At 37.8% G+C, this 27,762-nt stretch overlaps 1 protein-coding gene across 6 annotated transcripts in view; it reads left to right on the forward strand.

Annotated features, from left to right (window-relative positions):
- LOC113988882 (ephrin type-A receptor 6) overlaps window positions 1-27,762 on the forward strand; it is a 441,232-nt gene that overhangs the window by 386,753 nt on the left and 26,717 nt on the right. For all 6 annotated transcript variants that reach the window (XM_027722867.2, XM_027722865.2, XM_027722870.2 and 3 more), the window contains one exon: window positions 6,036-6,245. In XM_027722867.2, the coding sequence (XP_027578668.1) occupies window positions 6,036-6,245 (210 nt within the window). The remainder of the gene's footprint in view (window positions 1-6,035; window positions 6,246-27,762) is intronic.

The following is a 27,762-nucleotide window of genomic DNA, read 5'->3' on the forward strand; positions in this document are numbered from 1 at the left end:
TCACACTCAGCATTCGTGTGCACTTTTATTTATTGGAGGCACATTCCTTCCTGGCAAGAAAAAGAGGGCACTTTGCTTTCAAAAGTGACTCTGTAAAGAAGAAAACCTGCACTGGAAACTGCTGATATAATTCTTTTTTTTCCTGAACCAAAATCAGATTGAGCAATTAGAAAGTAAACTTGAAATAATGCATTACCTTAACAGTGAAATTGTAAGCAACGTGTGATCTAAGAGAAGCTGTTGCTGATGCTACAGAGCCAAAATTTGTTCTCAAGCAATGTTTTATCCTGCTAAAGGGAGGTAGAAAACAGTATTTCTGATACTGCTGTGAGAATTTCATTCATAAATACCTATTTTAAATATGTAGATATTTTTACTTAGGCATTAAATATTGTAGATATTCTTACTACCAAGCAACAAGAAGTTTATTAAAAACTGTTTTGTATTTGAAGGTAAAAATAATTTTATAGGTAATGTGAACTCTTTCAGTGTGCTCCTTCCTTATGAATTTGCCAAGAATACATAAGAAAGCAGAGGATCAGAACAGAGCCAGTGTCATTAATGTCTTTTAAAAGAAGGGAAAAGAGAAGCTAAGAAATTACAGGCCAGTCAGCTTAATGTCAACTGCTGAAAGATTTTTGGAACAAATTATCAGAAAAGTATTTATAAGCACCTTAGAGATAACAGGGAGATAAGTATGAGCCAACATGGATTTGTCAAGAACTAATTCCGTCAAACAGTCTGGTTTCCTTTTGTAACAGGGTGCAGGCTTTGTGAGGATGGGAGAGATAGCTGATCTCCTAAACCTTGACTTCAGTAAGGCTGGAAAACTCTCCCATGAGATCCTGATGAGAAGCTGGAGAAATATGGTCTTCATGAAACTTCTGCTGGTGGACACTGTATTGGCAACATTCTGTATTGAGGGAATGGAATTTGGATGGAAAGAAATATGGGGGGGAGCTGTTCTGCAGCCTGTGTTTTCCCATATTTTTATTAAACTTCTGGATCCTGAGACTGCAACTAAACTTTGAAATTTTCAGGCAATACAAAGATGAGTAGGAACTCAGGCAGACAGCAGGATAGAGCTAGAATTTAAAATCACAACAATTTTAAGATATAATTTAGTAACTAATTAGCTTAAAACTAACTAGAAATAAGTAAGGACAATGGTACAATACTCCACCGTGGCTGGAATAATCAGCTCTAGAATAGAGAACAGAGAATAAGTGTTCAGACAGAAGTCTGCTGAAAGAAATTACTCTGGAATTTGCAATAGGTCAGGGGCATTTGCATTGCTGTGACAAATGCAAATGGCACCCTGGAAACTAGAAAGAAGAGTATCCCCTGCAAGACCTGTGAAGTAAATTTTTCTCTCCCTTTACATTGATGAGGACTCAGAGTACTCTCTTGTTTGGACCTTAATTCTTCAGGAAGTGTATGGAGGAGGTGAACAAAGAGTCCACAACAAAATCAAAAAGAATAGTTGCCAAGAAGATGAGATGTGTGGACTGACCCGGTGTGAAGCCCAAAGGAAGGGGCAAGAAAGATATTTAGTCTTGGTGGGCATATGAAAGAGTTGCAAAGAGGAATTGCAATCTGTGCCAGTCAAAGCCCCTGCTCAAGGGAGGCATCTTATTCAAAATATGGTATAGGATAAGAACTAATGGCCCTGATAGTCTTTAAGTGCAGGTTAGAAAAGCATGTCAGGAATGACACAGAGTGAAGAGATGATTTATTCCCTGTTCAAAGTCCCTTCCACCTCTGTGACTCTGTGTCAGCTGTATTCCAGTGCACCAGTGTGGGCAGAGACACTTGATTATTCCAGGACATCCCTTCCTTGTTGCTGTAGCTGAGTGAGGAAAGCAGGACCCCAAGGCTACTACTGCTGTGCTGTCCAGAATAGAGGGCAGTTTTTGCATCTCATAATAAACCTTGGAAGGGGTTCATCGTGCAAATATTTTGAATAATATAAAGATTTCCCGTATTTTTAATGGTTGAAGAGTCAATTAAGATCACTCATTAGCAATTAAAATGAACTAGAGTAATTACATTTAATTGAATTAATAAAACCTATTAATAATAATTAATTAAATCTGCATGGAACTCTGTTAACTGTTGACTAAAGAAGAAATTATCAATTGACCTCATTCCATGCCAATAATATAAACCTGACTGTGTTACACATGATAGCATGAAACATGGGTTATACTGCCTAGCAATACCAAGTTGCAACTTGAATTTTGGAAGATTTAAGCTGATAAAATCTTACAATTTTCTTTGCATGGTAGAACAGTAACAAGAAATGCATAGCAAAAACTACATCTTTCACACAGTGACCAGTAGGATCTGCCACTGGTGAGTATGATCTAAGTTAGTCACAGACACATCATTTTCAATGCTATTCTCCATGTAAAATAAGATGTAAATAATCTGCAGTAAAATATTTAGACCTATAGCAAATCCTGCACATTTCTTAGAGCATAAGGGCATAAAAGTGCTTTGAATTATATGTCAAATAAAAAACTGGACTTTAGAATAGATTGAAGTCTAGAAACAATACAGAAAAATCCAGTGACCAAGCCTTCAAAGGGTTACTGAAGAGTAAAATAGAAAAAAAACCTTCTCTAGAAGAAAATTTCTATGGGCTTGTAGAAAAGCACTGAACTAGTGCACGCTGGAGCTGGAAACTAGAAGGTAAAAAGGAATGAGAGAAACTTTGGATATCATCCTTCCTCCCCTGCAGGAACTGACCAACCCCATTATATGTCAGTGCTCTTGAAAGGTCTGTAACAGGAGGAGAATATTTCACTTACATAAGGTTTTCAAAAGCCAACTGTAGCTGAATGAAAATGCTTTTTTTCAGGGCATTTGCACCGCTGCATAAATGCAGTGGCAACTACTCAGACATTGCATCTATACTCAGCTGTTGAGAAAAGTTTATTTAGTAAAGCCATTAAAGGAACTGATTAAAATTTAATGGAATGATAGTGCTGTGGTGAAAGGTCTGTAACAGGAGGAGAATATTTCACTTACATAAGGTTTTCAAAAGCCAACTGTAGCTGAATGAAAATGCTTTTTTTCAGGGCATTTGCACCGCTGCATAAATGCAGTGGCAACTACTCAGACATTGCATCTATACTCAGCTGTTGAGAAAAGTTTATTTAGTAAAGCCATTAAAGCCTGATTAAAATTTAATGGAATGATAGGATAAATGTGGTGAGTCCACTGAGGTCTGAATGGCTGCCAGTATTGATTAACACCCTTAAGAGCCCAGTGGGAATCCTATCAGAAGCATATTTCAAATCTAAGCTATGGGAATCAGAATAAAGCCCTGAGTAAAAACCACCCTATCACTCAGATGAGTGTTTTATGTCCCTAAACAACAAGCAAATGAAACAAGATAATGGAAAGTTGCCAAAGGATTGTACCTGGGGATTTACACATGCTGACGATACGGGGGCCAGATTCATATCTGCAATAATTTTATCAAACTAGTTGAATTTTCCAAGGGTTAGGTATGGCCACAGTCTGTATCCAGATCAGATATTTGGATATATTGAAGGGTAACAGTTTATAGATTGTGCGGGAACACAACTGGCGCAGAAACAGATGCAGAAGTGATTAAAAAGAGACTTGAGAGGGAAGACTGTTTTGCTGGTGGGAAAAAATGTAGCTGTTCCGATGGCAAGGCTGGCAGTGAAACAATATAAAACCAAGCATGAGGAAAACAGATGCAGTAGAGGATTTGGAGAAATATGTAGAGGGAGAAGGAGGACAGAATAAAATTGCAAGTCGTATGTTAGCAGGTCTGTCATTTCTTCAAAGGTGAAGATAATAAGTTTGAACTTTTTTCGTCAAGGCAGAAGCCGAAAGAAATTTGAAAGGAGGGAGAGAATGGCAAAAGCATGAGATTGTTTTAAACTCAGGCATTACTGCTATACTGCTAAGGCAAATACTGAGAATTGGAAAGAGCAGAAAAAGGTTATGTTTTATGAAAAATTAATCAAGCATGGTCTAGGTTTGAAAGAGCAGAAATTAAAAAAGGAAGGAAGGAATGCTTGTGATGTGAGAGGACAAAAGGTTAAGAGAGGTGTTGCAGATGAATCCGAGCTTTGTTGAAAGAATGGAGCTGTTAAGGAAGATAAGCAGGAGGTGAAATCTAGAGGTTTGGGGGCTGGTTTTGTTTGGTGTTTTGTTGTGGAGGTGGGAGAGACCTGATCCATCATTTTGCAAAAGTCAGGTGCTGGCACTTTGTTCCAAATCCTAATTCTACAGTTAGCTAAAAAAGAGTTATCCATACACGGTGTGAAGAGTATTAACTGTTGGCAGCCAGCTTCATAATTTTTAAATCAATTGAACATTTAGAAGTATTAAATGAAAAGCAAAACCCAAATCCTGTGTGGCCTCATTACATAAAGCATTGGATAAAGTCCATTTCCTTCCTTTATCAAAGAGGCTTAAAGCATTTAAGAATATTATCTTAATTGCTAGATGGAATGTTTTTATTTAAAATATCTGTCACTGGTATATTTTGGACTCTGAAATAACCCTTATTCTTGTGGTAGGGTCCTGTGATAAGGAATGTCATAGGCTCACAAGAGGGGATGGCCTTCTGTAAAATGTCTGGTTATCACACTTGTGTTTTGAGCCTGTGAGGTCTTCTAGCTGACAAAATGTGTTGGTATTTTCCTTTTACCATTTTCTTTCTGGATTTCTTTTATTTATTCTTTAAATATTTATATCCTGACGAGCTGAATACAGGCCCCAAACCATTGAATCATTATGGAAATGCTGAAATACTTTGCTGACCAGGGATAAAGCTAAGCATATCTATACAGTTCAGCCTGTTGCTTTGGTGAATCTAATTAATTTACTGAATTTACTGTAAGCCTCTCCCCTACAAAAAATCATCTTGCTTAAATGTACCAGCTAAGCAGTAGAAGTGTCTTGAATGCTGATCAGAACATTGCTACTTCTCTGTTGCCCAATGCTAAAGGTGCTGGAGGAGAAAATGAAAAGTTAACTTGCTTGCAGGAGAGAGTTGTTTGTTTTTGTTTGGCTGTTCCTCCTAACATAAAAGCCTGGCTCACTGAATAATCCATGAGAAGCTAAATGTCTGCCAGCTGAGGTCACAAAAATAATCCCGTAAGCAGTCTGCTGTAAATGGTAGACAGGGCAGACCTAAAAAAGGCAAAGAGCCCATAATCACATTTCTATACATGTACTCACTTGGTTCCCACTGCTACATAATTCACGAGCTGTCTGATGTAGGACACAAAGAAATGTTAACTTTAATGCTGCAGATGGGGAAACTGAGGCCCAGAAAGACTGACCAGCTGGACAAGTGTGGTTAATGACACAACTCTTATTTACATGTTCAACACCAATAGGAGTTAAGCAGCTTACTGCATTCATGGGGCTGTGCTTAAGGGCTTTCTTCCAGGAAGACTTTGGAAAAGCTTTGGAATAACCCCTGAATTTCAGCCCAAATCTCCTTTTTAATCTAGTATTCAGAGATTATATGGTGTTAGGTGCAGAACAAACATGAGATAAAGCTCCAGACTTTTTCCGGGCTGTTCTGGGATTTTTTTTTTAAACAAAGAAACCTTCCCCAAAAAAAGCAAAAAAAGTGAGGTAGCAGCAGTACCTCAATGCAGACAATCAAGGCTGAGATAATAAAAAGAGGGTTCTTTGTTTCCTGAGGCCAGAGAGTAAAAAATGAAGAGAGGATTTTTGTGTGCTTTCTCATTCTTGTACTAAAAAACAGTGTTTGGGGAAGGTGTTCTTAGTAACCTATTATAAAAGATGTTCAATTTTGTCAGCAGGAAGACTGTGGAATGTGTGAAAATATGGAAGAAAATGGGGATAAACTGCACAATGGGAGATGAGATGGCATGCACTGCAGACCAAGTCAAATACTTGAAAAAACAAGCATGTTGGCTGGCTGGGTTATAAATGTGTTTTAAATAAGAGCTGTCGTTAACATCGCTAGAATGAAATGAATGTGTTCTTTGAACTTGCACCTTTCCTTGCAGAAGCACGACGGCCACTTCACAGTCATCCAGCTGGTCGGAATGCTGAGGGGGATTGCCTCTGGCATGAAGTACCTCTCAGACATGGGGTACGTGCACCGGGACCTGGCAGCACGGAACATCCTGGTCAACAGCAACCTCATGTGCAAAGTCTCCGATTTTGGTCTGTCACGAGTGCTGGAGGATGACCCTGAAGCTGCTTACACGACAAGTGTGAGTTTGCCTTATCTAATTTGAACAGCTGAGTGCCTCGTGCCCCTTTTATTCCAGTTTCAGGTTTGTTTATGCCACAGGAACAGCAGTTTGAGGTGGCTTGGCTCCGTTCCCAGTCATGTGATTCAATAAACACGTTGGCAGTGCTGAGGGGAATTTGTTTTGATTTTTGGCTCATAAACTTCAGCAAACATTTATTTTAAGCAAATGTGCAAGTATAAGAGGGGGACCTTTTTCCTTCTTCTTGGGTTTGGTTTTGTTGGCTGTGGAGGGTTTTTTCCCCCACATTGTTACCTCTTCTGTTAGTTTGTGTTCATTTACAAAGAGATGTTTCTAAAAGAGAGGGATGGAGGAGGAAACAGTCTCACCGGTTTCACTGTTGGAAGCTTGATGTTAAGCCTTGCATTCATAAATGAAAATTTTCATTTTATTTCACTTCAACTTACCTTCTAGCAAGACCTTTCTTGGATGGTTTAACTCTCAGTTCATTAATACCTTAATTCCTTACGTGATGCAATTAAATTGTTATAATGGAAAATGGGGTTTGGGTGGGATTTTTTTAGGGGAAAGTTTTTTCTGTTTGTGTCCACTGACAATGAAGAAGCTTGTTCAGTTTTGACTTAGATAAAAAACCTAAATTGTACCTGCAATATGAAGAAAGTAAGGAAAGGAGTGTGTTGGTTGTTGCCAATAAAATGACAAGCTCTGATGCATCATTTTTTTTGCCATACCAAAACATTTAGTTACAATCCTGTTACAGTTATTATCACAACATTAAGAATTTTGGCTAATTGTAAGCTGATTTCAAGTAACTTTCATACCTATCACTGAAACTAAAACTATTTCGGAGTCAGAGTACTCTGAAATAGTACTCTCATTAGTACTCTCACAAAAATGCACAGAATTTGTATGTTCCCATAGTAGGGCACAATGACAGAATTCTAATAAGAGATGATAAATGAGTATTAAATAATGTATTTCACCCTTTTTTTCTATTTCATTTTAAAAAGTGATGTATGGCCAAAATAAGGAACTCATCTAATTTAACTGTATTGGAATAAGTACTCTGGTGTATCTACTGAATTCAACATAGATATTGTAAGGGGATTATAGATCCTATATATTTATATATGTATAGTATATATTTATTTTTAGTTTAGGCCTAAGATAGAAGTGTTCTGATAATTTTACTGTAACTTCCACTTCTTAGAAGAAGTTCTGTACAGAACTGCAAGCTGACTAGTCTTCACTCACAAGTCTCTTTGCAAGGTTTTCTATCAGGGTCCACATGCAAGCTGGGGGGAAAAAGAAAAGCTCCTGGTTTTTACTTTACAGCACAGATTTCCTTCATTTATTTCTCGAAACCTCTTTTGCTTCACACTGCTTCTTAGTGTGAGGCTTGAAAGGAAAAATAAACATTACTGCAGTTTAACAAGTTATCACATGTTGGCTGAGCCTTGCTAATTGTCCGTGTGAGTGTGCTCAGCTGGCAGCAAGTGCCCCCAGTGACAGGCAAGGGAAGTTACACTGATCCTGGGCTAATCAGCCCAGCTGGTGGAAGGCCCTGGAAGTGGCCAAGCAGCCTCTCTCCCAGTTAGGTTCAGAAAAAATACCAAATGACAACGGGAGGCTTTCAGCTATTTTTTATCCTGTAATTTTCTGCTGGATACCAATACAGAACAATTAGTTTTTCAGATTAGCTAGAGCCTGCCTTGTTCATCATAGCTGGAGCTGCTTTTAATCAGGAAATGTTTTACTGGGGGAAAAAAAAAAGAAAAAGGAATATTTCATGGCGATGTATCTGTGTTGAAGGACTTCCTTGAAACACAGGACAGGCTTTGATGAAGTGCTCACCCTGTGTCAGACATTTAAGGTGAATCTGTTTCGACCTTGAATTCCTCAAAGATAAACAAGCTTTGAAACTAAGGTGAGAAAATGCTCTGTGTCATTCTGATATGGATAAAAATCTTTGTAAATATAAAGAATTCAAAGCAATGCAGTCAGGTATAATAGAAATTAATAGCATTTTAAATCACTCATTCCTTCAACTCCAGCTTCCCCTGCCCTCACAAGTGGGTCTTCACACCCAGACTGTTTCAGTCACTGTGGCTGAGTCTGCCCAATTCTATTCTGTCACCTCTGTTCCTTGGGAAATGTCCTCCCCTCGTTCCTCGGGGCAGACTGACTGCTGCATTCCCTGTTCCATGTTACACTCATTCTGGATGAGCTGGGCATAGCCAAGTTTGCTGTGGGATGCTCTCACCTCCCATGTGCTCCATCCCCTGGCTCTTGCCCCCCTTAAACAAGGCCAGTAGATGTTCTCTGTAGGAATGCTCAGCAGGAAGTCAAACAGCAAAACTATGACCAAAATGGGGTGGGGACAGAAATATTTGTCACAGTGGCTGTGGAGGACTCAGTGAAGTCTTTCCCCCTTTAAGCAGCCTTTCATGGTGACAGAATGGAATGAACCCCACACTGGCTGTCCTGTCCTCTTGCAGCTCTCACTGCCCATAGCTGTGCCATTGACCTTTCTGCTCGTTGTGAACATCTCCCCAGCAGCAGGCCCTGTGTATTACTGGAGGGTTTTATAGCACCTCTTTAGTTCCACACTGTGCTTTTGCCATGTGAAGGTTAAACCCTCTGTGTTCTATCAAGGATTCTGGCGCTTTTAGAATTCATCTTTCCTTTCCTCAGAGATTTTTATTGATAACAGCCCAGTACCTGTAGCTGCAAGAAATCCATGGAGTGGGTCTGCATATTGAATAGTGGTATTTTTAGGCTCACATCTCCCAGTACAGCACTGTCAGTGCTCAGAGGAAACTCTGATTATTTTTTATTCCCATTTCTGTCTTTGTCCTGCTGTCAGAAATTGAATGGTACAATTGGATGTTTTCTTTGGAAATAAACTACAAGACAGTCTAAGCCAAAAAATAGAATTTTGTATCTGTGATGCAGTGGTCAATATTTTGTCAATATTTGCATTTGCAGACATAAAAATGTAAATAGTTGCAAAAGGCAAACTGTGGCAAAACAGGAAAGATCCTTGTACCTTGTGAATTTACCACACCTGAGCAGGCACTGCCTTGAAGTCAGAGATCTCAGAAAACAGCTGACTTCCATGAAGGCTCGCTCTTTTTTTTTTTGTCTTCCAGTCTACTGAGACAAAGGATGCAAATATATTTTTGTAAAGAGTATTGTTTTGGTAAGAGTATTGATTTCTGTTTGCTATTAGGAATCACAACATTTACAGCAAGATACAATTTTACAATAGGAAGGAGGAAATAAGGGCTAGGAACGTTTGACTGCAAATCTTTATGTTTCAGATTGATTAGGAAAATATAAACTTTGGGGCAACTAAATAGTATGTGGGGTTTTTTCTATGGAGACAAAGCTTTCATGTTTAGTAGTAGTTTCCAAGGTGACAGTTACTTATAAAAAGACATTTCTAGTATATAAACAAGTATTTCTCAATACAGAGGATATCCAGGCTCTTGGATCCCTGCTTTTAGATAGACTATGTTATATGTTGTAGATTCATTTAGTTTAAAACACAGTCAGGGTTTGCATGTATTTCAAAAAGAAACACATGCCTTCAGAGTAACTCTTTACATGTAGCAAAATATATATAATCAGAACCAAATCTGGGGCACTACTGTAAAAAGGACTAAAGCGGTATTTCTGTTAAAGGTAACACCTTAATAGTCTGCATTAAATCTGATTTTTAGTGAGTCAAAAAGCTGCTACAAACTGAATTATATGAGACATAGAAGTATTCTAGATTTCTTTTGTCAGCTGTATTTCTGAATTCAGCATTAATATATCAAATATTTGCTTATTTCCCTAGTAGTAGTTAGAGAATTGATTCATTGCATTGCATTTCCTGAATCACTTTGTAAACTTTATGAGTGTGACTCTTCTCAAGCCACTTGGATGAAACATCCCATCCAGGAAAATTTCAGGCTTATTAGATTCATTAGAGGAGCAAAGAAGATTGATGCCAGTAACCTGTATAAATACTATGAAGCAGCAAAATTTGGGGAGGATCAGGATGAAGACTTTGTGATTTTTTACTTCATTACATAATTTCCACGTTGCAAGACATTTTCAGTTTTCTCTTGCTTTTACACAAACGGGTTTGGAGAGAGAAGGTTTAATTTGCTAGAAAGTAAAACAAGATGCAAATGATTTTCCAGTTAATTTGGGATGTTAACCAACAGTTTCTGAACAACCCCAGTGCTATGACAAACATAATTTCCCGACAGTTACTTTAAGATCCAAATTAATCATAGATCATCGAGTAAATTGGTTATTGGCAACCATTCAGAAAAGGAAGCTGTCTATACTGTAAAGCTCTGCATTAAGCTGTGTTCTTGAAAACGAATTGGTGACATAAGGTTGAGCACAACTGTTGTCAGCTGGTCAACTCAGAGTGTAACATGACAGGAAGGGGCTGGTGCACAAGTCTGATGAGGAGTGGAGGAGGGAGCTGGGAGTGTTTAGTCTGGAGAAAAAGAGGTTCAGGAGTGACCTTATTGCTCTCTACAACTGCCTGAAAGGAGGTTGTACCAGGTGAGATTTGGTCTCTTCTCCCAGGTAACAAGCAACAGGATGAGAGGAAATGGCCTCAAGCTGTGCCAGGGGAGGTTTGGATTGGATATTAGAAAAAATATCCTTCCAGGGCCACTACGTGAGATTGTAATATTGTCAGCCAGACTAGAGATGTAGCCCTCAATCAGGTCCCTAAGGGGTTGTTGCATAAGTCAATTGGTGTCATTTTGCCTCATCAGGATTATTGTGCCCCTTTGCAGGAATCCAGCTGCTGGCAGCTGCTCCCAATGTCCAGACACTGCCTGTCCCTGCTCTTAGCTGGGCTCCAGCCTGCTGAGTGCCATGGGATGCTTTTAACTGCAGTATAACAGCAGGAATGACTCTAGTGGAACACTGCTACTAACATAAAGTAAATATTTTAAAGCAGTTAGTATCTCAGAATGTGGGCAAGAAGTCAAGGAGCAAGTTAATAAGAGTTGTGTTAATGTGCTCAGCCTGCACCAGAGTGTGAGAGGTGCAGTAGTTAGTTTTAAAGTATATGATGGGATTTGTGTCAAGTGGTGGTGAGAGAAACCCCCTTCCCATGACTTGCCAGCTTCAGCTGGATCCATTCCCTGCTTGGGGTTGCAGACCCTGCATGTGCCCTCTTCAACCCTCTGTCATCTGTTGTGTTGACCTGGACAAACATAGAATGTGCTCAGGTTGTGCTCAAGGACAAACAGCCAACTGGTAAAGGAGAAGCCAAAGGAAGGAGTGCCTTGGAAAAAAGACTTGTTGCCTTTGGGGCTCTAACAATGTGAGGTGTGATGGCTTTTAATAACTAATTGTATGTTTAAAAGGAACAGAAATCCCAAACTTACTCGTTCAGGGTAGGGAAGGTGCTTGTTATTTACTTGAGCTGTTTATAGCAGACCCTAAAGAAGGAAATACGTGTCTTTGACAAAATTTAAATATTTTAATACATTCAGTGTCTTAAATATTCTCCTCTGCTTTTATCCAACTTTGATCCCAAGTTATTTAAGAGGTTTTCTGATTTAACCCTCCTTAAAATTAGTGATAGAAATGTTAAGAGGATATAACACAGATCACAACAAAAGCAGACCCTTAGGAGGAAGGTCCAAGGACAGGAATGAGACATAAATATAAATTCTCTCTCCATATTTTCCCAAACTTTCTAGTTCTATGAGCACTCTTTCCCCAATGTAACAGTTGTCATTTGGGTTCTGAGAACATATGGAAAAAAGCATGAAAATTTGCATTTAGTTACACAGAATCAAAAGGAACTTAATGGTTGAATTTAATTGTAAAACTATATAATATTACATTATTAGCTCTCTCATCCCTGCTTTTGCTCTCCCCACAACACCCCCCTAGGCAGGAACTCCAAATACAGATTTGGCACAGAAACACAATTGGAAATTTGCATTTCACTTTTTCATTCTCAAAACCATTATGTTGATGAATTCAACACAAGAATAAGCTGTAAGATTTTGGTGCAGTGGTTGTCAACTGTTCTCCATGCCTGGATTCCTGAAGTTTATCCAGTGGAAATGCAAACTTTGTTAGAAATTTCCCATTTGTGGGCTTTTGTACAGCACTTTGCTCTGTGGTATCTTCCACAAATCTCTTTAAAGTATTCCTCAGGCTCTCAGGGGTTGAACTCCTGGTAGCAAGAAAAGACACAGGGATTAGGGTTAGGAGAGGTATCCCAAGACTCAGAAAGAATCTGTCTAATGGCATTCACAGTCAGAGCTGAAACCAGCCACTACTACAGAGGACTGACAGGAAAACATAGACCCTACTTCAGAGATGTGAAGAGTAATGCAGAAAATTCACAGCAGTGAGTCTCTTACCCAGACCAAAAATTTGGCTCAAATGATCACTGGAAAAATCACTGTGTTGAATAATGACTGGTCTGGATCAGGAGTGTGCACTCCTACTTCATAAAGTACAAAAATAAGGGTACATTCATTTAGGTTAAGTGATGGAAAATTCAAAACTATTTTAAAGACTGCAAGTAGTTTTATAGCACAGTGTGTAATTAGCACAGGACTGCTTGCTACAGAAACCCATTTGGGCCAAGATTTCAACAAGTTGATGTTTGTTTGGTGTAAAAAAAGGGCTCAATATTACTAGGGAGAAATAATATTCTAGTACTACAGTCAATAACAATTTTAAAGAGAGATGAAATCTCATATTTCAGCCTGGGGAAGGAAAGAGGGAGGACAGGAAGAAAAGAAATGTGAAATAAGTAACAAAGTGTGGATTATTTTCAAGCTTTCACGCCTTCCTCTGAAACATCCAATATGGTTACTGCTGCAGAATTTGGATTTGTGTTGGAAACAGTGTCGATAATACTGGGATGTTTTCCTTACTGCTGAGCAGCACTTGCACAGCATCAAGGAATTTTGTGCCTTTGACCCCAACCCAGCAGTGAGGAGGCTGAGGGGGGCACAAGAAGCTGGGAGGGGACACAGCCAGGACAGCTGACCCCAACACACAATTAGCCATAGGAACTCCTTTAGGTAAAATGACTGGGGCAAAAACTTCCTCATTTAGAATTAAAAAAAGTAAGAAAAAGACACTGGAGTCACAGATCAGGTTAAATAACAGAAGATTGTAGAATTGAGGAGAAAACTAGCCTATGAAAACACACCTGCCATTTCACTCTAGTTTGGCTATGATTAAAAGTAAGCAGTAATAGAGCAAATGAAAAATGCCAAGCCAAGAGTTTTTCTGAGCCAACATACAAAATATTTCATATGTTCTTCAGCTAGATCTTAACTATTAGGATGCTGATCTGAAAAAGTCTTTTAATTTAATTAGTTTGTGTTTTGTTACCTGACTTCAGAGTACAGTGACACGATTCACCTTGAAAATAAAATTCATCTCTAGTTCACTTTCTAAAGCAAAAAACCACTATTTTTCATTTTTATATTTTTCTGCAGTGTTGAGTTTCTGATTTCACTTTGTAGCTGTCACGCTACATTAGGGGATAACTACCTGGCTTTTTTTTTTTTAATTCATATATGAAAAAACATTAAACAAAATATGCATCGTCAAAGACTAGATGAGGGTTTACGGGACCATTGTATTTTATTTTATTCTTCCTTATTGTTAGGATCCGGAGAGAATTGTAGAAAACTATCAGTATAACTTTGTGTGTCCTGTAAAAGAAATAAAATCAAAATCTACTTTCTAATTTGTAGTTTAATCACAATTTTAATCTGTTTAAATCTGCAATTGCCCCTGCTTTGGGAAATTAAAGTTTCATTACCAGAAGATACGGGTTGGTTCAATGGGTTTGAAGTGTACCTGTTTTTTGGAGAGTACATGGCCAGCCAAAGACATGAAGCAGCTACACCTGTGTTTTGGTTTTCTCCAGACAACTTATGTTTTGAAATGTTTGCATGTAACATATTGTCTTTATTTTCAGAACTGTAATTGCCATTGCTTCTAGGGAGCTAATGATCCGATTAGTACATTGGAAAAGGCAGAGACAGGGTCAGTTTTCCCTGCAGGGCTTAAGTAATACCTTTCATTGCCTAAGAAAAAAACCCTATAAATATGTTTTTCTTCTACTATAGCCTAGAATGAAGGATTATACATCAAATGTGTCAAAGCACTGACTGATTTTAACATCACCAGAGTTGGTGTTATATAATGAACTGGTAGAATATCTAAAAACTTATTCGGGGGGAAAATTATCTTTCTTGACTTGTGCTTATACAGCTAGTGGGAAAAAAAGGGTTCTCTTTTCCCCCCTCACAGACAGTGTTACCTCACAGTCACAAGTGTGAAGTCTGCCTTTGGTGTAAGATCCAAAACCTACCAGTATTGAATCCATAAAAATAGGTAATGTTACATCTCTGAGCAAATCTTAAGTAGTTATGCAAGGACAGAGGAGGGGGGAAAAGGCAATGCACTTGCAAGTAATTTCTGAAATAATAGTTAAATGAGGACTGTGAATCTCAGAAAGCTACAGGTGATGTTTTCAGAAACATTACAGATTTACCAAGGCACCAAAGTTATTGACCTCTCAACTGGACATGGGAATCTTGGAAAATTCTCTCTGTGCACACTGTTCACCTTGGAAACCAAGTCCAATAAAGTTAAGCATATATGTGTATATATGCACTGTATACTATAAACAGTCAATGTAGTTTATTGTTAGTTCTTCATACTACTAATAGATTTTTTTAAAGTTAGCAGTTATCAGAATATTAGTCTAATTTTAAACACAGCTGGGGTTTTAGTCCCAATTAAATATGGATTTAATTGCATGCATTTATAATTTTAAATCAGAATTGCCACTTTCAAACTATAATTGAAGGAGCTATTGTAAACATGCAGAACATGCTTATACATTTTTAGTGATACCTTTTTCACTCAGAGCAATACCATGCACACTTAAGATTAAAAGTGGAGGTGAACTGACACAAAATCCAAGTTGTTGCTTTGTTGCTAGTACTGTGAATGAATGTAATCCTGAATGCCTCTTTTGTTAGACTGACTAATAATGGACCACAGTTCACTTAGTATTTTAATATTCAATGTATTGACCAAGGTGCAGTGTATCTTTACTGTGTTGGAAAATACCTGTAGTCTCATTAAAGGCTATTGGTACCTTGCAAAGATGGATTAAGAAAACTAAATTCGTTTACTGTGTGCTGTTGAAGCTAGAAGAGTTAAGCAATAAATTGGGAAAAGAACCATTCAGCTCCAGTGATCCAAACAGCTCAGCTCTAACTGTATCATTTAGCTAAAGATCTGAGATATGGGTGGACCTGTTTTTTTCACGGGGTGGAAGATTTTTTGCCTGGTTCCTGAGGAATTGTCCTGTGTTATATTTGCATGTGACTGGCTAGACCTGTGTTTTGTAAGGAATTTCATCAGTTTGAAATTAATCAAATTAGAAAGAGGCATTAAAATTTCAGAGACACTATTTTACTTTTTTTTCACGAAAACAAATGGTGACATAGAAAACAAAATCTGTTAATTTAGCAAGGGTTTAACCTAATTGATTTTAGTCTGGAATTCTGATATCCAGTCTTCAAAACACAAATCTGGGGAAAACTGAGATTCCTTGTTTTTTTTTTTTACTTACTTGAGGACTTTTGGGGTGTTTAGCCTGTTTGTGGTTTGGTTTTGGTTTGTTTTTTTTTTTAAATGAGGATCAATATTAATATATACAGTCACCAACAGGAGGCAATAAAGAGAGGAGGGAGCACAGCATTTGCAGGAATACCAAGGAGGAAAGCCTGACACTTCTGAAAGTAAGGAGAGTCAGTATTGTTTTGATTTTGTTACAACCTTGCTTAAGATAATCATTCACAAAGGTGAGGGGTGGGTGGAAATATCAGTGTTATGGAGATGCTGAAGTCCAGTCTATACAACTTTATGAAAATGGATGAGGCAAATAAGTTTGGATGCAGAACCCTTTGGAACACTGAGGAAAATCTGAGGCTCTTCTCCCAGGGAACAAGCAACAGAACAAGAGGAAACGGCCTCAAATTGCACCAAGGGAGCTTTAGAATGGGTGTTAGGAAAAAATTCTTCACAGAAATGGTTATCAAGCATTGGAACAGTCTGCCCAGGGAAATGGTTGAGTCGCCATCCCTGGAGGTGTTTAAAAGACGTGTAGTTGTGGTGCTCTGGGACATGGTTTAGTGATGAACACAGTAGTGATGGGTCAACGGGTGGACTCAATGATTTTAGAGGTCTTTTCCAACCTAAATGATTCCATTTTCTTCTCTGGGTAATACTGCACATTAGGAAGGTCTAGGATACATTAATGACAGAAGAGTTTGCAGATAAAAAAGGAGTATATTTTCATATTCTTTAACTACTCTGTATAGAAAGAATTTTGCAAAGGGTAGACCCAGATAAATGTGAAAGGGTGGAGTTTTTGCTTGGTATGATTTTTACTTTTGTGTTTAGATGTGCAGTACTCATGTTTCATCATCTCTCCTTTGCCCTTAAGGGGGAAACTATGGTCTGATTGCTGTTGTTTTGATATTCACTTCACCCAGAAGAAGGAAGTCAAAACCATGCACGTCTCTCATGCTTATGAATTTTTCTGCTCACTTAGATACTAATTCTAATCTTTCTCCTGTACATGATATCAAAACTGTTGTAAATAGGACTCTATAATTACAGAAGGTAGTTTCTGAAGCAAGATAGGCACATATGTTAAACTTAATCTACTTTCATATCTCTGTAACTGAAATGTTAACTTCCAAATGAGACTGACCTAGTTTTTCATCTAAATTAATCCCTGGTGAAATCAGCTACAGGAATTTTCACTGACCAGGTAGGAATTGTGATTTGCCCTAAATCAGAAGGATAACTACAGAAAGAAATTATTAATTGTTTTCTTACAAGAATGAAATCCAAACTATTTTCAGTCATACACAAGCTCTTGGGGATCTCACTTGTGCACTTTTCTGTGTTTATCAGATTACCAAAGCCTTGCAGTGGTAAACTTTTAGTCTCCTGGATTCTTTCTAATCATGCTCTTTGGTAGACTTTCAAGTTATCAGCTCCTTGCCCAGCTGAGAGTTCTTCCCTCCATTATATTCATGGGGAGGGATGATTCATGATTATATATACGGGGGATGATCCATAGTTTACTGTTACTGTGTTTTCTTTAAACAGAATGTCACAGGAATATTGTGGCACAGTGGTTGTCTGGCTCAAAAACGTGTTAGATTTGTGTGACTGATAAATCTAGGTCAAACATCATAGTCAGTGCTCACTACTTATTCAGGCAAAACTCCTGTTGAGGCCAATGGGAGTTTTGCCTGACTAAGCACTGTGGGATTTTGCCCTTAATGTCTAAAATATTTGGTCTGTTCCTTGCGCTCTGGAGGCAAATCTTATGTCTTGTCCTTGACTGCCCCACTGTGGCTGCAGCAGCAGCAGCTTGAAAGGTGGCAGAATCTCGTGCCTCCTGACATAAAGCACATCTTCATTGACAGGATATTAAAAAAGCCACATGTGCACAACTTGGTATTTTTTATATTTAAAGTAATTCCAAAAATCTATGTGCAGTAACTGTGTGTGCATTACTGCATGAAAAGGAAATGAGTTATTCATACTCTAGATTCCTCGTTCCCCTTTTTTCTACTGTAGAGCTTCAGCGTTTTGGTTTCAGTTGTAGGGGCTTTTAGGAAAAAAAAAAAGAAGTCTCATGTCTTTTTGTTCTCTCCTACAAACTGTTTCACGTGTTCAAATCACTGCCTATTCCATAGAAGGCTTTTGGTTCACAGTTCAAATGTCAGGAACTCATTCAATGAGGGTTAGGGCCAGTTTTGCAGAATAATAGGTGAGGCAAATTGAGTCATCAATCAACTCAAATTTCACTGCTATCTTAAAATAATTGTCCTTGCAAGTGAGGCATTAGATGAACCTGCTTCCTTGATCTCACAAAGAAATGTGTGGTATTGGGAAATAAAGGCATCTGGAGACTTGAAACAATGTGGGAAAACTAGTTTTCTTCTTGGTAATGTGGCCATGCTTACTGCTTTGATTTTACATCATTTTTGTAAAATTAGTTCAAGTGCATTTTGAGATGAGACTTGTCACCCTCTGCTGTAACAATGCATCACTTACTGAGCTTTCATTTCTGCCCTAATTTCTATCTGCTTCTGTCTTCACTCTCAGTGCATTACCTGTTACTGCTTCCTCTATTTTCTCTTTTCACTGCAACCTGTATTATATCAAACCCTCTGACTGGAACTATCACTTTTATTTTTCCATCAAGCACTCTGCTTTTCATTTAAATTTCCTCTTGAAGATCCACATCTGAGGTTTTTAATGCAAACTCTTTCGAATAAAAATGCAGTCAACTTACTCCTTATTTAAAAAAAAAAAAAGCTCTAGGTAAATCTCATAATAAATGTGTTGCACATCTCCTTAAAAGCCTGCTTATCCTCACTCAGGCTGAATAACTCCCAAATCTTCAGAGCTTCCAGTGAAATAAATACTCCTAGACGTTGATAAGCTGTTATTCAACATGAACAATTACCTTGAGAGTGTTGGCTCTTTCTCCCACTGTAGCTCTCCTGGCCAGTACAGAACACTTGGTACACAGCCAGCTGTAGTTTAAGAAAAATGCTTCTCCAAAATAAGGAAGCTGGTAACAATTATGAAATATTTACCCCTCTTTACTCAGACTCTCTTTAAATTTATTCTGATAACACACACAGCAAACTCCCAGGATGTATTAGTTTTATGCCCAAATCCTGCAAGTCAGCCATGACATTTAGCCATTCTTCTTATTTCAGACTCTTTAGCAATGTCATGATCATGATTAATTTATTGTATTTTTAAACACAGGAAGGCTTTTCAGTGCAGATACACTCCCAAAATTACAGGAGCAGTACTATGGATTCAACATGTAGGCAGATATTCTCTTGTTCATAGCCATTTCTTCCTGGAGAAGCCTGGAATATCCAGCAGTCTGGCCCTGGTTTCATTCTGCATCAATGAATAAACATTATACAATCATTGTAATGTCATTTTTGTATTATTTGTACTTATTTAAAACATATTTCTCTGAATTGATCATTGAATTTTCAGCAAATTATTAATTAAATCATTAGCTTCATTGAATACCTAGTGTGACTCTCTTCAGCCTTTTCTCTAAGTTAGAATAATTACTTCAAGTTGCTAAATAATTATATGTAACAACATCTTTAAGTAAATGTTATCGATATAAAGTTTAATTTGGTCTTTGTTCCCTTGATTCAATTTTTGGTATAATTTTCTCAGAAACATCTCCCTGGCTAATCTGTTCCTTATAACTTTAGTATAGTTCATTACAGGAATTTCAGTAAATCAAACGTTTTAAAAGTAAACAGCTCTTGTGCTGGGGCTGTGGTTTATTCAGGATACTTTTCCAATGTGCAGATGTTGATTATGGATTGAAACATATTCCCAGAAGTTGAGAGAGACTGTGTGTAACTGCCTTGAGCAACAATTGCTTTAGTAGTACTGTTCTAAATTAAAAGAATATATCATATACTGCTCGACCTTTACTAAGTTACTTATTTCTAAACATTTGGAGTTGCAAAAAGGTGGGACATGAAAAGTCTATCCTACAGCATCCAGGCATGTCACAGAAGCCTATTACAGCATTTTTTATTAACACTGTGTAACTGCGTTTAATTCTATCCTTTATTAATTTTCCACTGCTCAGCTGTGTAGCTTTAAAATTTTGTTTTACAGTACTTCCTTCTCAAGAGCTCGTCTCTGCACTGTGTTCCTTTGTGCTGGAGACATGCTGGGCTAAAATAGGAAGGCTTTATCCCATACAAATTAATTATTTGTTATAAGCAACACATTTCCTGGACTAGTTGTTTGGGTTTTTTTTATCAAAAAGATTGAAAAACTTTCTGGGATTCCTTCAGCCTCTTGATCAAATAGTCTGTTTTTTCATGGTACAGCAATGTTACAGTAAGAAGAGGTACAGGAAAAAGAGAGCAAATGGAAAGATACACCCAACAGCTGTGACTAACAAAAGGACTATATTTCATTGCATAGTATTGGTTGTGAATTTGCTCAGTTCATAGAATAAAGGAGGGAAAAAAAACCCATGACACAATACACTGTAAATTATTCAATGAAATGAATGCCCACTGTGTGTGCAGACTTTCCTTTCAAAGTCTTTTCTAAACAGGAGCTGCAAAAAAATTCGTGAAACTGTCATGCTCATAAATTGTTTAGCAGATCTGCCACACTCTTCTTGAAAGAAATACACTGAAATCCATAACTTTAGCAGTAATTTGTCAAGTTTTTAATATGTTTGCTTCTCTCAGATTGCATGTAGAACATTTGGCCTCCACCAGAAATAAAACCATCTGCTTTTTAATTAGGAAAGGATGATGGAGGGGGTTGTATATATTTTTAGCATTAACTATCCCCCACAGAATAGTAATATCACATTGCTATGTGGAGGTGACAGAACAATCTACAGAGTAATTTGACGTGCAAGGATACCACCTTTCCATGGTTAAATATTCTAATGTCAGCAGGCATCCTTCCAGAATTCCCCCCTCTCTGGGCTTTAAGTCCCTATTGGAAACTGAGAAGAAAAGGTTTGTGACAGGACCCTGAGTTCTGGGCAAACATGTAGATCTTACTTGCAGGTCAGGCTTAGTCAGTGCTTTTATGAATTATATCAACTCCTTCTCATCTCTGGGAACTTCCTCTTTTCCTCCCTGAGGTTTGGCTGCCTGCTCCTCAGGACACATCTTCCCACGCCAGCAGGAACTTCTCAAGCTCTCTTGCCTGCCACATCTTACCTTCTCCCAACATGTCTTTCCCTGAGCAGAGTCAGCAGCACGCCAAGCAAGGGAGCCTCCATCAGAAGTAAAATCATAGGTACCACACCACCTTGCCCCAGGGCTTTCACCTTTAGCACAGGAAAAAATTGTGAAAAAAACAAACAAACAAAAACAACACCAAAAAAAAAAAACCAAACAAGAGAAACAAAACAAAAGAAAAACCAAAAACAAAAACAATGAAAAAAACCTCACACACACACAAAAAAAGGAAAACCCAAAATATCCATCTTACAGGTTTGCTGCCTTTTTCCTGTTCTAAAGAGCTATCATTGCTCTGACTCCTGACTGAAGGGCTAGAAAAATGCCTAAGAGAGCACAACAGGGAAGCTATAGATCCTTCTTCAAGCATGCTTTTTTTCAAGTTATACCTGAAGGCAGAGCCAAGTTCTTATTAAAAGTATATTGTAGGTGCAGCTGTGGGAACTTACTCATTTTAATACACATGTTATTATAATTGAGATAGCAAAATTATCTAAGAAATTGCTTACTGGCTTCTTTGACAAGTTTTTTCGTGTGTGGGAAGGTTTGCCACAGTGCAGATCTCAGAGAAGACAGCAGAAGCCTGTTTGAATCTCTGTGGTGTTCATACCTTTTTTGAGTCTGCTATTCCAACCATCTGCCATTAACATATTTTTTCCCTTGCCCTACATACCAGTCACATTAGAAATCCTGTTTCACTATTGCAGATGTTATGCTGTGGGAAAATGTACTTTCTCTCCCCCCCCCAGATAAGGTACACAAATGAGAATGTTTGATGCATGGACAGCTCCTACCCAAGTGTGTGTTATGTCCCAAATAAAGTCCTCACTTTCTTCCAGTTTCCCAGTTCTAAGAGGGAAGGGACTGGTTTTGTTTGTAATCATTTTTGTCCTTTTGCATGTGATTTTTTCACTTTGTTTCCTTTTTATTTGGTATCCCTACCAGTGCCAGTGTGATACCCCAGGGCAAAGGCAGCAAGCTCTAGATGCTTCTTGCCAGCACAACTAGATAAGGTTCCTTTAACTGCTTCCTCTGGAATACTCTCTCCATTACAACACAGTTTTACTGTGTTTGATGCCTTTTTTTTTTTTTAATAAATCCAGGCAACTGTCAGTTCAGCCCTGCCTTGTGAGCAGGTGTTCTGAAATAAAGGGATATTATTGAATCCCTGATCTCCTCAGAGTTGTGGATATTGTAATTTTTTTAACATGGACTTGAGCTTTTCCTTTTAGGTTTCCTCCTGTGGTGTGGTGTATTGTCCTGGGCTTTTTGCACAGGCTGATTTATAACCAATAGTAAAGGGTATTTGTATTAGCTGTATATCAAGTGATGTTCTTTGCTAATCTATGCTGTAAAAAAGAAATGTATAAACCATATACAAAATTACAAGTAAAGATTGATGTGACACACCAAAGACTCATCAAAATAAAGATGACTACCTCAGGCTTTGAAAGTTCTGTTCAGAAGGTCTACTCCATCAAGAGAAATAGCAACATTGCACAGTTCAATTTGTGTGTAAATTTAATTACAGCAGATGCACAGGCTGGGCTCCACAAACTGCTGCCATCTCACTCATCAGCACGTCTGATATTACACTGAGTTGTCTTTCTTTGAGAAGAATCAGCTCCTAGAATAATCATGGGATTTAAATAATCGTGCATTTCTTTTTTCTTTTTCCCCTGGTTCTTGTAAAGTGAAAAACCTTAAAAACTTGTGTCCTAAAAGGTCTAAAAATACTAAAAGTACTTGTTAAAAGTAGAGTGAACTTTTGCCATTTGGATCATAATTTCTTCATGGAAGATAAGGCTGGGACAAGCATTTATGTTGAACCTACCTCTCTACACCCAAGATCTTATCCTATTATTAGAAAGATGTGTGTTTTGACAATTTTCTCTGGGAAATATAGTTAATATATGCACACAGCTCTTCCTGGTGGCTGTGTAACACCAGTTTTATAGTCCATGTGAACAGCACCTTGAAGCTGTTAAGTGTTCCTCTAGGTTTCATTAGCATCCCACATTTTTATTTGCAGTGGCTGTGTTGGTAGCATCTCCATGGGCCTGGCTGTTTATTGCTCATGAACAATTGCTTCATGTATGCACACGTGTTGTTTTCTTTGTTGTCAGAGTGCTTCCAAATACCAAATCCCAATTTTCTGTCCTATTAAGTTTTTATAGGCCAATATCTTGCAGTAACATAACAGAAGTTGATAAGACCTCGTGAGGATTCTGTAAGGGTTGTTCCCACACTTAGGAGCCATCACAGTCATCTCATTTCCACCCAGCTACTAAATATAATTTCACAGTTTTTTCTGCTTCTGAGCATAAATATTTCTACCTACCTCATTGTTTGTAAGAAAATATTGAAAGGGGCCACATCATGATAGTCCCAATCTTGCATGAGGCGTGAAAATCACACGGATTTTTCCCTTTTCCCTAATTTTGGCTTTTTCACTTTTGCTTCCTGCTTTGTGTCAGGTTTTAAAAAGTATTGACAGAGCAGGCGAGGGCACTTAACTGATCTTACTGCTTACTTATACAGGGCTGTGACATTGTGGATTAAGTAAACTATGATGTTTATTTTAGAAATGGGCCAAATGCTGCATGTTCATTGGAACATCTGTGAATTTGGCTTGATGACAATTCCCAGAGCAACACAGTAAAACCAACATTTTGCTCCTGCAGCTTAGTAGTGCTGATGTGCATTTAATCAAATTAATGGTAAGAAAAATGAGATTTAATAGAAAATAAATAAATAAATAAAAAACCACAAATGCAAGCCTAAAATATGGCACTGAATTTTCATTATGAAAGTTAGTGTCAAATAGCAGAAAAGAGAAATTATTAGCTTGCTTTCTAATCTTTTGAGCTAAACTGAGTAAAGAAAATGGAACAGATTGTGTGTTCTTAGAGGTTAAATATCTGCTGGTGTTTGTGTTTACAAAATCAGAGATAGGAGATCAACATCATTCAGTTTTGGGAGATGTGTCCCAGTGTTGCACTGAGGGAAAGATTTGATTTAGTAAAGTGAACATAATTCATCATTAACAGTCTAGAGATTTATACATGTTACCGTGGCTTAATAACTTTAGCAACATTTCTCAATTGTATGTGGAATATCATAAGGACTGGTAGGTATTATAAAGATTCCTCCGAGGTGGAATTCTTAAAGTTTGCACCACATAGTTTATCCTTTCCTGGTGAGGTACATACTGAGAGTAATTTTGATTTTTCTGTATCACATTAGAACTGGTTCTGTTTTGCTTATTAATATTTCATTCTTTAAAATCTGTATTTTTTTTACTTAAGTGAACACACTGTGAAGGCGAAAGGTGTCCACATAAACATTCATTGGAGTTGACCATTAATTTGTTCTTTTATTTTTATGACTACAAAATCCATCATAAAGCTCTCTCCACTGTGAGATGGAGGTACAGCCCAGGAAGCCAGAAACTGCATAAGCTGGACCTTTATTTCAGAGGTTCTTGCTCTTCTACCTTGCACTGTTACCCATATGAATCATTTACAGCCCATTTTCAGTAACAATGAGCATCTAGAAATCCAGTTACTGCCAGTGGCAGTTACAGGTATTCCATGTATTTAATGGTCCTCAGTCTCTGTTTTTCCTACTGTTAAATGGAGACAGGAGATTCTTCAGAGGGTTGCCATGAGAGTAATTAGTTTTGAGCTGTAAAACTGAAGAGCAGAATGGTTAAGTAGCTCTATTGCACCCTTTCCATGTTTAACAAATTTCAGCAAAATCACCTCTTGTTTTTGGAAATACTTATAAAGTACAAAGTGTGAAAATCAACTTTCCTTAATTTGGTTACAGTGCTTGGAAAAATCATTATTGACCAGCGTACTTCAAGTAAATGCTTTATTGTCTTTTATGGAATTATGAAGATGATTGGGCAACAATAAAAACCAAAATTGTTTTTCTGACCCCAGATTTTTGTATGGTGCATTTGCCGTGATTATCATGTATCTAAAGAAGGCAGTTTCAACACTGAGCTTTTTCAACCCTCAGATGCCAAAATAAACAGAACTATTTAAGCATGCTCAGGCTTATTTTTGTTATAGATTTTTAATGAAGCGGCAATCGCCCATATCCCGTTACTGAAAATCTTAAACAACTGAAAGATTTTGAAGCACTTAAAAAAGACCTAATGTGCCATAAAATACCATGGCATTAGTCCATGGACACACTGTGTATATTGCAAAAAAGCAATGCACATAAACACTGATCAGTTCACTGCTTCCATTGAGTCTACAGAGCTGGGAGAAGTTGAAGACTCATATTTCCCTTGTTCTTGGGTTTTGTTTGTTTATTTGAGTTCCAAACTGTTAATGGAAAGGGGAGGGAGGGTTTGAAAGACTAAGAGAATGCTGTCAACAACTTCACTTAGACAATTAAGACCCTGATCACTTCAGCATCCCAAAGGGAACCTGAAGTGGAAAACATGAGCTTCAGAAAAAGAGAGTTTAGGTAAAACAAGGGAACATCTATTCATGTGGGGATGACTAGGAAGCCACCTGCAATTGCATTTTTTCTGTAAACAGAAAAAGGGAAAAGAAGTGAGTGAGATACTGCCACTAAGAATAATGCCTAAAACCACGGAACAAGAGGTAAAGATGTTGGATTGAATCCTATGACCCCAGACAGAGTAAGACTGGAGTTCTACTTTCTTTTTTTCAGCAGAGATAAATCAGCAGAAACAATAGTAGACACATTTAAAAGATCTGTAGCATCCACTTGCATTCTAGAAACAGGAGAAGTTGCCTAATTAATGATCACTTGCAGCCCATCATGGCAAAACCAAGGCTTGGTTGTGAAGAGAAAAACACTTAAATGAAGCACTAAAATGTGAGGGCCCAATGAACAACTCTACAAGACTCAACTGAATAAAACTGTGCATTTGTTGGTCTGATTTTTCCTTTTATTTGGGGACGGCTGTTATGTTATAGGTGATTGTGTGATTGCGGATGGAGGGTATGACTTTTTTTTTTTTAAGTTAGACTGAGTTATGCCGAAAGTGCAGCCTAATCTCCCTTTCATTAGTTAAAAGAATACATGCTGCAGAGATATTGATGCTCTAGTCATGGGGAAAAGTTTCAGAGCATGCCAGAAGATGTGGGAATTTGTTAAGGAGGATAGATGGCTCATCTAGATCAATTTGCCAGAGCACATTCTTAGGGTTGTAATTAGTCAGCTCTCTTGTACCTGGAATAAATCAAGCAGTTCTGGAAATTGCTGATAAGGGATTGTGGTTTCTTTTGATTGTTATTTTTGGTAGTGTTAAATCACTGAACACAGAGTTTACCTGACAAGTTTTTCATCTTGATACAACTGCTTTGCTGGGTGCAAGTGTGATACCCAGCCTTTGAAGGATTCGAGTTCTTTCACTGGAATTAAAGAGACCCTGTGGGTTGTTGGGAATTACTGAGAATGATCACCAGGCTGCTCTAGGAATTTTCCAGTCTACACCAGAACAAGCAATGGAGGAATGCACGTGTTATAAAATAAACCCTACTTTGCTGTGAATGAGAAAGTAGGTGGCTTTGATTAGCAGTCTGGTTCTTGAAGTGATATGAATTTCTGGGTTTGAAGATAAGCCTGAACTTTAGCACTTTACACAAAAGACCTCAAAAATAAGGAATCAAAAGTATACATTAGTATTTTACAACTTCATATTTTGTTGATATCAAAGCCAGTTGGTTTTAATTTCCTCAAGTATAGGTCATAATCCTGAAATCAAAGGGAAGGAAGGGAGTAAATTGGTATCTATAGACAAAGGAGAAAAATGTTTTTTCCTAAAATGTCACTAAGTTCTGCTGAATGTTTTTGATTTATTCTGTCCTCCCCAATGCTATTATCTGAAAGAGTTTACCTTCAGATGCTGCAGGCACAGCTGTGCTGGAGCTGCCTATTGGAATGAATATTACTTTGTTTGTCCACCAGAGATTTGGAAATCCATTTCCTATCTATATATGAATATATGCATATATTCATTTTTGAGTACATAAATGTAACTTAGATGATTGAAAAAAAAAAGAAAATGTCAGTGCATATGATTTTTATAGCACAAAAAAACCACTTCCTGCAGGAGTTGCACCCATATATTTTGCAAGCTTGCCATGTAAGCACATGACTGCCATGCACCTGTGCCTGAAGGCAGGAGTTTAACCAGCTTTGGTATAAATGAATGCTAAAAGTTATTTAAATGGCTATCTCTCAATGAATTTGTAGTTTAAGTGGCTTTGTTATTTGATGACCTACCTCTGATAAATTAACGTTTCTCAATAAAATAAAAAATAAAAATTAAAAAAAAATAAAAACAACAATTAAAAAAAAACCAATGAAAACTCCCTGTTTTCCAGAATTCTGAACTAGGTAGTTTTTTATTTGTTGTTTTTTGGTGGGGTTTTTTTGTGAAATAAACACACTGGGCGGGGGGGGGGGGGGGGGTTATCTAAAAGGTCAAAACAGTTTTCAGGTACTTTGATGAAGTTTTTGGTGAACTTATGAAGGTCATGCAAAAGTTACCACTTTAAAAAGTTACCGCTGCTTAGAAGGTGCACAGAAATTCATGGAAATTACCATTCCAAGATAAACCACAGCTGGTCTAGCACCAGTGGCAAGTC

Source organism: Pipra filicauda, unplaced genomic scaffold (assembly GCF_003945595.2).
Source record: "Pipra filicauda isolate LSUMZ 115617 unplaced genomic scaffold, ASM394559v2 scaffold310_size866816_pilon, whole genome shotgun sequence".
Taxonomy (NCBI): Eukaryota; Metazoa; Chordata; class Aves; order Passeriformes; family Pipridae; genus Pipra; species Pipra filicauda.